Genomic DNA, 10,936 nt, shown 5'->3' with positions numbered 1-10,936 from the left:
TGACAAATTTCAATATGAGCTTTCTTGGGGACACGGAAGCATAGCACACACATCTACACTGAGAGTCAGTATTTCTACTCTTAAGACTATACATCAAAGAAAACAAAATGCATTTGTCCGCAAGAAAGAATTCCACAGTATGTTCACAACAACTTTATTCCTAATAGTTGAAGACGGGAGTAACATGGATCGCCATCAGCAGGAGCATGGATCAACAAACTGTGGTGTATTTATACAATGGAATATTAGTCATAAGAAAAAATGACCTACTGATACACCAATATGAATACACTTCAGAAATAGTAATTTTGGAGAAAAATAACTCAATACAATGTTATATAATTCCATTTATATGGAGTTCCGGAACAGACCAAGCTAGTCAATTGTGATAAAAAATAAGAAAAGCTGGCGGTGGCTCATGCCTGTAATCCCAGAACTTTGGGAGGCCAAGGTGGGCTGGTCACGAGGTCAGGAGATCGAGACCATCCTGGCTAACATGTTGAGACCCTGTCTCTACTAAGACTACAAAAAAATCAGCCGGGCATGGTGGCAGGTGCCTGTAGTCCCAGCTACTCTGGAAGTTGAGGCAGGAGAATGGCGTGAACCCTGGAGGCGGAGCTTGCAGTGAGCTGAGATTAAGCCACTGCACTTCAGCCTTCATGACAGAGCGAGACTCTGTCTCAAAATAAATAAGAAAGTTTTTATCTCTGGGATAGAAATTGTTTAGAAAGGAGCATGAGGACACTTTTCTGCATGACAGAAATTTTTTTTATAATCATTTCAGTTACTGTTGCACTGGCATATGCATTTGTCAAAACGTACCAGGATATCCTTGTATTAATATTTATGTTTTACTCTCTGTTAATTATACCTTAAATAAAATTATTACTAAAAAGTAAACAGCTAAATGGCATAAAATATGGGAGTCATTTACAAATGTAGGCTTGTATTCTGTACAGCCCAATTTAAAAATGAATCACACAAAAATAAGAAAAGACAGGAACACACGTATCTGTGAAAGTTATGGAGAATGTGAGAAGCACTTGGTGACTGAAGTGGCAACATTGAAATTTGGCATCAAAATAAGCTCAACTGATGCGTGGGCTGAAAAACAACTGAAGATCAATATCAAGTAAAGCTGTAGACAAGCAAAAGCTTTTCACAATATCTTTATATGTTGTTGAAACCATTCTGAGAACCATGAGCTGCTACAAATTTCATAACTTTGGAAACTGGGCATTCATCAGTCTCACAATTGAGAATTTCCTTTCATTTTGGCTTTCAATAGAATGGCCAGTTGGTGGATTGATTTTTTTTGCCAAGCAAGAAGTCTTCTCCCCTCTTTGTGAGTGGGGTCCGAGGAGACCTGACCCTCCCCCTTTGGCAGCCTCACAAAGGGGAGTTGGGCACAGCACAGACACACGGGATTCCCTGCACGTGGGGTTTGTACTCCCTGTAAAGCCCAGCTATGGAACACCCAGTCCTGCAGTTAACGGATCCCAACTAAAGAAACCTTGCCTCTAGGTGTCCGCTTTACCTGTAAGTGCCAAAGAGGGATACAGGCTGGAGAAAAATAAAATGTTTGCTCGATATTTTTCTGTAATATTTTACAAGAGAATCAGTCGAGGAGTTCTTGGATTTTCATTCAAGCCAAAGTCATGATAATAGCTGAATTCTTCCTTAATCTACCCCAAGAGGACTCAGACACTGCTCTATGCCCACAAATACGTAGCAGAAATTCATTTATAGTCTCTTCGTGATAATTCTACTAGTCGATTATCTTCAGGACTAATTGGCACAGTTTGGTGCATCTACTAACATTTTCCTTCAGTAGTTTGTTTACTTAGGTGTTGTAGAAATTGTTCTCAATATTTTTTTTGGCCTCCAGAGAACACCTGCTTGGTGTCCAATGGAATCTGAGCCAAGGTGATGTTATCAGTACGACTTATAAACTTGTAGAATCCCAGATCACTCAAGCAGGTTAAAGCTGTTGCCTGGCGAGACCTGCAGGGAAGATGAGGTGCAGCAGAGATGCACTGGGCTCAGGGCACAGCCCACCCCTCACTTTTCCCTTTTGCTCTGAGGCAGTTGCTCCTCTGCACCTGCCTGGACACCAAGGCTGCCCAGCCAACATTCTTCAACTGTAGAGCTCATTAAAGATGAGAGGGACATCCCACCGCTTGCATAATTGTAGTTAGCCTAGCAATAACTGAAAACTGCTGCAACATCTGCGTAATATTGAATCCAAGCCCTAATTTTTCTTAACTCTTTGCCTCCTATGCTGCTCTCCCAGACTCCCCAGAGCCCTTTAGATCCCAGTGGACCACACTGCCGTCTTGTGGCCAATAAGTGAAATGTCATCACTGTTTCTTCTGCAATGGCCCAAGGAATGCTGGGAAGTGTCTGCAGAGTGAGCCGCCAGAATATTCCAGAAGTGCCATGCCGCAGGTTTTATGAGCAGTTTCCCTAAACCCTCATCCCAACACTAGTTCTAACCCTGATTATTGCATTGAGTTACCAATATTAATATCGCATCCTCATTCTGAATAACGCTTATCACATAGCTCCAGTTATAGCCTTTTTCTCCCTTAAAGCTACCATCTAAAGAAAGAGGAACAGAATGAGAGGAATGAAAGAAAATAATATTTGGTTTAAAATAGGAAGAAAACACAGACGTTGAAGTATAAAGAGATTATTTAATCCGAATCACTAAAAATAAACAAATGTCCTTCAAAAATGACAGTGTTACCCCAAAAGTATAGATCAGCAAAAGATGAAGTCAAATGTGTAATAACAAAAAGTAAAATTGAAATATACAAAATGAGTCCTCTTATAAGGCAATAAGCCATAGTGGAGGGAGCAGTACCTAATGCAGTAAATAAGGATGGATATTATTAAGACCAGCAAAGGGCCTGCTACAGGAAATGATCACATTATACAATGCACATCCACTGATCTGAGCACCAAAGAGGGAAAAGATGATTCTGGAAGAGACAGAGGGCAGTGGTAGCTAAGAACACGCTGGTGCAAAATAGTATGATAAGGAAGTAAATCAGCCAGGGGACTGTGGAGTACATGACTTTTCTTTCTCCTGTCTCCTGTGACAGCTGAACTGGACCATTTTCCTCTCTCAGAATTTGCTGCTGCACCCTGAGTTAGATGCCCCTGGTATTTGCTCCACCTCAGCTTCTCATGAACGAACTCCCTCTCCCTCCTTTTTGAGCACGGTCTGAAGCAAAGGTCATCTCTCCCTTCCCTTCAATCCCACAGTACTGGGGATTGGCACAGACTTCTCAGTTGGCATTGACTTCTCTCATCGCATGCTCACATGCCTCCTAACTGTGCCATTTCATTTCCACTAGACTGAAAGTAGGATGTGGGCAATGAAACTTAACACCTTTATCATAGAATGCACAAGTGACTGCTTTCAAAATTATTGCTGTTTCTTTCACTGCCTTGGATTATATCTGAACAGGAAAAAAGGCACAATTTCTTTCTTTTTTTTATTTTCTGAAGTTTTATCATTTTTACAAAACAAAACAAAATGAAACAAAAATCAGGTATCAAAATCAGCAATGAGTTTATAGAATTTCTGCACCAGTTTGCACATAAGTCAGTGATTACAAAACTGGTGTCCAATGTAAATACTAATCACAAGCTGACTTCCCTCTTGGTCAGGTGGTTTGTTTTGGAACTACTGGATATTTATAACATTTTATAAGCACCGGTCATTTTTTGAGAACTGATTTGGTTTGTCCAATAAAGTAAACAATTGTTTGCTGTGTGGCAGTTTCTTTTTTAAAAAAACACTGAGCTAAAACAAAGAATGTGTATTTGTTCGGATCTGAACCAAGTCTTCTGAGATCCTAATTACCCTGAAGAACACTGAAGACATTTATAGGGCATATTAAATAGTATCTTAAATGCTAGTTGTATACCTCATCATGTCTAAGGCAGCTATTATATTTCTAAAGAAAGTAGCATTTCATTCAGAGGCTGCCCAGAGTTTGAATTACACCATAGTTTTCTTTCTTTCTGCAAATCACTCTTTCTGATTTGCAGTTTTTTCCAAACAGAGCCATATTATTGGAACAAAAGTTTGATGTTCAGGCCCAACAAGCTCTGATATTTTATGGATACATTTGTATAGAGCAAGACTTCTTGCTCTGAACTCTGAGTGACCACAAATAAATTGAGAGGCCATGATTATTGGATGCTGAGAGAAAGTAGCACACTTAAACCCACAGTACAGATGATCAGGAGGCAAGCAAAAACAAAGCTAGAACTCGGTAGCGGTATGCACCCACCACTTACTCCAGAAACATATTTTGCTTAAATAAGGGAAATATGGTCCAGTTTTGCAATGTTAATAGCTGCCAGTCTCTCATAGTTTTTATAAATATCATTTCCCGACTAGCAATGAACTAGGAAACTGGCCTCAGATTCTGACCAAATCTCTCAGTATTAGGTAAAAATAACACAAAACAAAACAAAAAACCAGCCAATAGGGGTTAAAAATTGCACAATTAAACTTGAATGTTAATTATACTATATACAGACTGGTATAAACATCACTGAAATGATTTTGAAAGGATGAAACATTTATATTTTAACACAATTTCTTCTATATTATCCCAATTTTCATTAAAGGAAAAGTGATATGTAAGTTTCTTCTTTACAGATATGAAAAAGCAAGAAGGCAAAGTTGAGAGAAACAGATGCTACCCACAGGGCAGCGGTGGCATTTGGTTGTTTTGGTCTTTGTACCAACAATTCCCACTCCCGAGGCAGATTTCCACTTCCTGCCAGACTACACGGTTTTTCTTGCAGTCAAGACACGAACAATGGACCCTACTCCTCCAGCAGCAAGTGACTTTTCATGCCATTGCAGTAACACAGCACTGCTATTGTCAGAGGGGCTCCCAAATCCTTTATAAATACACTTCATTAGGAGATCCACACCATTCTTGTTCAGAGATTGAACTGCCTTTTCAATATCATTAGCTTTAAAAGAGATGAGCACCTTCAACACAATGCTGCCTGCCCGGTCCTTCACTGCCTGACTCTTGGTGTTGATGGGGAGGTTCTTCAGAGCTGCCTGTAGGGCAACTGTCATGTTTCCTTGCCGCAGGCGGGAGTCCACCTCGCCCTCATCGGGCTGGCCTGGCCGTCGCCCCCATCTTCTTCGTCCACGAGCTTGTTCTCGTCATATTCATCCACGTCCACCTTCCGGAACCGGCCGACGACACTGTGTTCTTCTACTTCCCAATCCCTACCAGCGGCAAAGGCCTCTTCTTGGCGCTGCCTCTACCTCAGCAAGCGGAGCCCAGCAGACCACTGCCCGGCGCCTAAGGCACAATTTCTTAATGTGACTTAACCACATAAACCTTCCCAAGTGCCAAAAACAATATACCAAGGGATTGCACTTCTCATTGGCGAGATGGCAAAAAAAAAAAAAAACTTTAATGGAGACCCAGAATTCCAGTCCCCTTTATCCAAACATCATTGTATGGCCTCGTTCTACCTAAGAGACAGGGAGAACCATTCCTGTGCCCTGCACCTGGCAGGAAAGCCCTGCTACAGACTGTGGGGAGCTGGCCAGGATGAGTCCTGGTGATTCCGCCCCCAGAGCAGGGATTCTCAGGCGACTCTGGACAACTTCCAGGGACTGAGATGGAGAGCGGCCATACTTCATCTTGGAGAGGAGAATACTTGGGGTGTGACCCTTCTGACCTCTCAGCCTAAAGTAAAAGCAGAGTCATTCCTAACCGGTGTGGAGCTACTTAGCTATGACTGGTGAGCTGCTTAGTTTCCTAAGAAAAATAGTCCCTGTTACAGGGTCTGTGGGAGCCACAGAAGAATAGCAGGGCCGTAAGTGATTCACAATCCTGCTGCTTGGCCATCTCTGTTGCCAATGACTCCAGCATCTGAGTATTCCATGCAGGAAAGATAATTTGTAAATAATGCACTAGTTCAGTGATCCCTTCAGGGATGTTCAAAATAGTTGTCATGTTCGAGACTGGCATGCTTGTAGGAGACACAGACCTACAGAGCAAGATAATTTGGAGGTTGAATAGAAATAGGAACAATTGAGGCCCCCTTAGATAATGGCTTCTAGGAGCAAGAGTAGAGGGGAGGTGAATTCTGAGCCCTTTTGTCCCCACAAGACATGGCATAACAGGGACATCAGAAAATACTCCAGTGATGTGCTGCTAAACTGGGTGTCTGCGAAGGTGGGGACATGGCTGGTAGCATTTGCTAATTTCTGTTGTACCAGCATCCCCACCATGGCAGATTTCAAGCAGCCAACATGGCTTCACTGAAAGGGGAGCTGGGAAGAGTACGCCTATTTACTGCTTCTGAGTCATACAAGCTGGGTCCAGCACATCCCTAGACTCAAGAGCAAAGCTTTCAAAGTTCTTCAATGCTTCCTACTCAACACACTGAAAATGAGGCCACAGCAACTATAGCAAACCTCATTATTTTTCATGATAAGATCAGAGTGTGTGATCCTGGGTCTTAGAATGGAGAAAGGGATGTTTGTTCAGAGAAAGAATGTCCAAGTCCTCTGAAGCTGCAGAGATCACAGAGCAAATAATGATGCAAATAATTATGGTTGGAAAGCTGCTAGTCTTTGACTTGAAGTAATTGTAAAGAAATGTTTCTCCTGCTTAAATTAAGAATACAGAATGATTTCATTGAGTAGAATCCCTATTCCTTCCTATTTGTTCATTAGTAACATCTCCCCTTTGCTCCTCTTGCATGTTCATTCTCAGTATAAATTGGAAGCCCTGCTCGCTTTTGTTACATGTCCTTGCAGCACCGTTTACAACTGTGGATGGTGTTCTGTTCAGCCTCAGTGTCAGAGCTTGCCCGCTGTTGGGACCAGGTATCTCAGGAGTCATGTGGAGGAAGATGGCAGCCATTGCAAAGAAGGTCTAGAAAGACAGGGCATTCCCATCTGTGCACTGGCCTTACTCAGTCCCAGGAGACACAGGGCACCTGAGCAAGGAGCGATTTGATGATAACACACAATAAAAAATGGGTCCAGAGTATCTCCCTACCACAGACTATCATTCTCTGGGGAAAGAAATTTGGGCTCTTTACCACCACAATTTCTGATCAGTGAATTTGGAAAGGCTGTGATGCCCCTCATAGCTATGAAACACTCAGGGCACCTCTAACATGGCTGTGTCTGGGACACTGAGTCCCAGATTTAGAGAGCTGGTCTGTCGCCAAGGACTCTCAGAAACTCATGATCCATGATCACATCAACTCTGACCAGTGCATTCGCTTTCATAGATACAAACTGCAGCATCACCCACAGACAGGTGGAAGATTCTATTAAAATATAATCATTGTACTTCTATTTATAACAAATGCTCTATAACAATATATAATATGAGAAATAAACTAACAAGGAATAGAATCAGTATTATAAATAAAACACTTACTGAGTTAAAGGCCTCAGAAAATTTATTTCAAATCAAATGCATTGGACAGCGATGAAAACACTCGGAGTCTAGAAATCAGATTTCCTGAGGGAATCAAGGTGAACTGGCAGCAGTGGCGAATGCATGCTTCTGTCTATCAGGACAGCAGCAATGGCAAATAGAAACAAAATAAAAGATACACGTGGCTTAAAGCAGGCAAATAAATGAAGTCTTATTGTTATCATGATTGTATTTATCAAGTAAGGACTACAAATTTGTAAAGATCTTTACTTCAAACAGGAAGAGAGGTTTGATATTTTGTTGCAGAAAACTTCCAAGGTGACAGGGATAGAAGAGCTTCCGAAGAAAGATGTTCCTGGGATGTAGCCTCAGACCTTCCAGTTGCCTCAACATACGCATGAGAAAAGCATGTTTCCTGCTTTTGTTTTGTTTTGTTTTTTGTTTTTTTTTTTTGTTTTTTGTTTTTTTTTTGAGATGGAGTCTCACTCTGTCGCCCAGGCTGGAGTGCAGTGGCGCGATCTCAGCTCACTGCAAGCCCCGCCTCCCGGGTTCCCGCCATTCTCCTGCCTCAGCCTCCGGAGTAGCTGGGACTACAGGCGCCGCCACCACACCCGGGCAATTTTTTGTATTTTTTAATAGAGACGGAGTTTCACCGTGGTCTCGATCTCCTGACCTTGTGATCCGCCCGCCTCGGCCTCCCAAAGTGCTGAGATTACAGGCATGAGCCGCCGCGCCGGCCTGTTTCCTGCTTTTGACAACCTCAAGTATGTGGGCAGCACCGCAACCTCCAAGACCTATAGAAGATGCATGTCTGCCCTGAAGGCCGAGGCTAAGACACCCACTCCTTGCTTGAAGAAGTGAGCTGGTTCCGAGGACTCCTAGAGTGCAGCGGGCCGTGATTGTTTTCACCACCTATATTTGTAGTCACTGTGTTTCAGAAATGAATCTGTGGTCTCTTTCTACCTAATGGACAGCCGATGTCCAAATCTACTCCTTTCCCATGAAAAATGAGGATGAAAGAGAGGCCTCTACTAAAGGTCTCTAGCAGCTGCAAAGAGAAAGAAGGACGAGGTTTGTGAACAGGAAGTAGGCGACCGTGCCACGCTGTGGCTAAGCTGCTGGCACAGAGATACACGGCCGAGTCCCCCTGCTGTGTGCGCTGGATCTTCAGAGTGGAGACGGATCCCTCGGGCCTCTTTGCAGAGAAGCGATCACTGGGCAGCCCTGATTTATCTTGTTGAGCTTCATAACTGAAGTAAGTCAGAAGCTCTGGGCCCTGTCCTAGGGCCTGTTGGTACCAATAAAGAGTTGCATGACCCGAAATTGGATCACACCTGAGAGCTACATCCTGTCCCCTCTTTGTGACTTTGTACCTTGGAGACTGGGAGACTCTAGCAACTGTGTGACCTGTGGAAATGGAATTCAGCAACAGAATAAGGGACACATTTGTAGGCATCACACAGACACACACACACACACACCCCCACACACACAGAGAAAAAATGAAACTACTTTGTGTTCTGAGGACTCACCTGTCCCTAGGAAACCCAGGACCACCCAGCAGAGGAGCCTGGTGCCCATGGCAGGTCACACCAGGACGGGGGCGTTATCAGATCAGTGTCACTGTGAGCAGGAGCAGAGGATGACGGACGTCCTTGTCCCCACAGGGCAGTTCCCACAGTGACATCACTTCCTCTCTCAATCCCCAGGACCTCAGGGTCACAGCATTTATATTAGAACACACTTGGGTGCTGCTTTTAAATATTTATAACCTCCCTTTTAACAACATCAATGCATTTCTCATTGCTTTGGGCTCCCATGCTGTCTGGAGCCAGAGGCATCACGCTGCATCTCTGAGTTCATCTTCTCGTCCTACAGCCGCTCCTCTGTCCTGGGCATGTAGGATGTGCCAACAGCATCCCCAATACAAGGCACCAAGGCATGAGCTCATTGTCTTTCCTGCAAATCAGGGTCCCCTGTGCCATCCCGATTCACTTCCCAGCCTCCTCCATTCCCCCAGTCACACGTGCCCAATGGGACGTGCCATCACATGGGTTCCCTCATGAACTGCCCTCATACCTTTCTTCTGGGATCTTTTTCCACCTTTGTTAGCTGTAATTCAGAAACCTTGGTAGCACACTCACAGCAGTCATTTTTCATATTCCCCTTCTAAAAGTTTTTTTTTTAATCAATCTCACCTTAAAAGAAGGAGAATGACAATTGAGCTAGTGATTATTTTTAACCGCTATCTTGACTTACTGTTGTTCTCCATATATTCCTATGGGAAGTATTTCTCTTTTTTTCTGACTGCTTTCAAAATCTTCTCTTTGTCCCTCGTGTTCTACAATTTCCCTATGACTTGACTGTCTTACTTGCGATTCATTTTGTTTCTGGAAACTCTGAATTTAGGTCCTTAAACACCTCTAAAAAATTCTCAGCTCACATCTCATAAATATCACCTCATAACATTCTAGCTATGTTATCTGTTTGAAACATCAATCATATGCAAGAAAAAATGGAAAATTATGAAAAAATATGAATATTCTAGTATATGGGAAAATCTATTTTTTTCTTCCTTGTTCTTTAATTTTTTCATATTTCACTTTTAATTTTCTGTGCTGCATTCTAGATCACTCCTGCAGATCCACCATTGATATCACTAAAAATCTCTTTAGGAGGAGCTGATCCACTGTTGGACTTTCCATTTTGTTTGCAGTGATTGTATGAGGCATTTCTAGATATATTATTTGACAACTTTATGAAAGTTGATGGTTTCAGGCATTCTTTTTCCTTGTTTCAGTTCCCCCTCATGTTCATTTAAATGTGGCTCTCCAAACTTTCATATCTCATAATGCCAAAATTTCCAGTCTTCGGGTTTGCACTTCAAACGTTTGTTGCTTGTGCTCATTGTGTTCCTCGTTGCTATCTCCTAATATTCTTCACACTGGGAATCTATTTGTTCGATGGGAGTCTGTGACATTCCAATGAGGCCCGGACTGAGTGTGAACAACACTAAGAATCTGTCATTTTTACAGGCATCTCCAGTCTAACTCACAAATGTATAGGGCCTAGAACTGTCTGCTGGACTCTAGGCTGCCAAATACACCCACGGCAAAGGTTGGTTGGGTCAAAAATGCTCTCAGGACACTTCCAAGGAAAGATTCAGAATAGAATTCAAATTTTCTAGTTCTTTTTAATAAAACTCTTTTCATAAATAAATCCCATTAAGTCCTGTAGTTATCATGACATTTTCTTCCAAGAGGAAATTACATAGATAGATAGAAAGAAAGAAAGATAGATAGATAGATAGATAGATAGATAGATAGATAGATAGATAGATCAATACATACATACATACATACATACATACATACATACATACATGCACCCTCTGGGTGGAGGGACACTTCAGACACAGGATTAAAACAAAAGTTAGTCACCAGTGTCTGGAACATCTACACACAAATTGTGTCCACATTCCC

At 42.5% G+C, this 10,936-nt stretch overlaps 1 pseudogene and 1 gene segment (V, D, J or C); both read right to left on the bottom strand.

The window, feature by feature from the left end:
• Positions 1 to 4,583: 4,583 nt before the first annotated feature.
• Positions 4,584 to 5,695, bottom strand: LOC102138607 (actin-related protein 2/3 complex subunit 5 pseudogene; annotated as a pseudogene).
• On the bottom strand, positions 4,584 to 9,081 carry LOC107129329 (T cell receptor beta variable 7-8-like). The segment is given in 2 exon segments: positions 4,584 to 8,861; positions 8,987 to 9,081. Coding segments are annotated over 2 exon segments (522 nt in total).
• Between the last annotated feature and the right edge of the window lie 1,855 nt (positions 9,082 to 10,936).

The sequence above is a fragment of the Macaca fascicularis genome, chromosome 3 (assembly GCF_037993035.2).
Source record: "Macaca fascicularis isolate 582-1 chromosome 3, T2T-MFA8v1.1".
Classification (NCBI taxonomy): Eukaryota; Metazoa; Chordata; class Mammalia; order Primates; family Cercopithecidae; genus Macaca; species Macaca fascicularis.
Note: the sequence above shows the minus strand (reverse complement) of the source record. Positions and strands in the feature narration are given on the sequence as shown.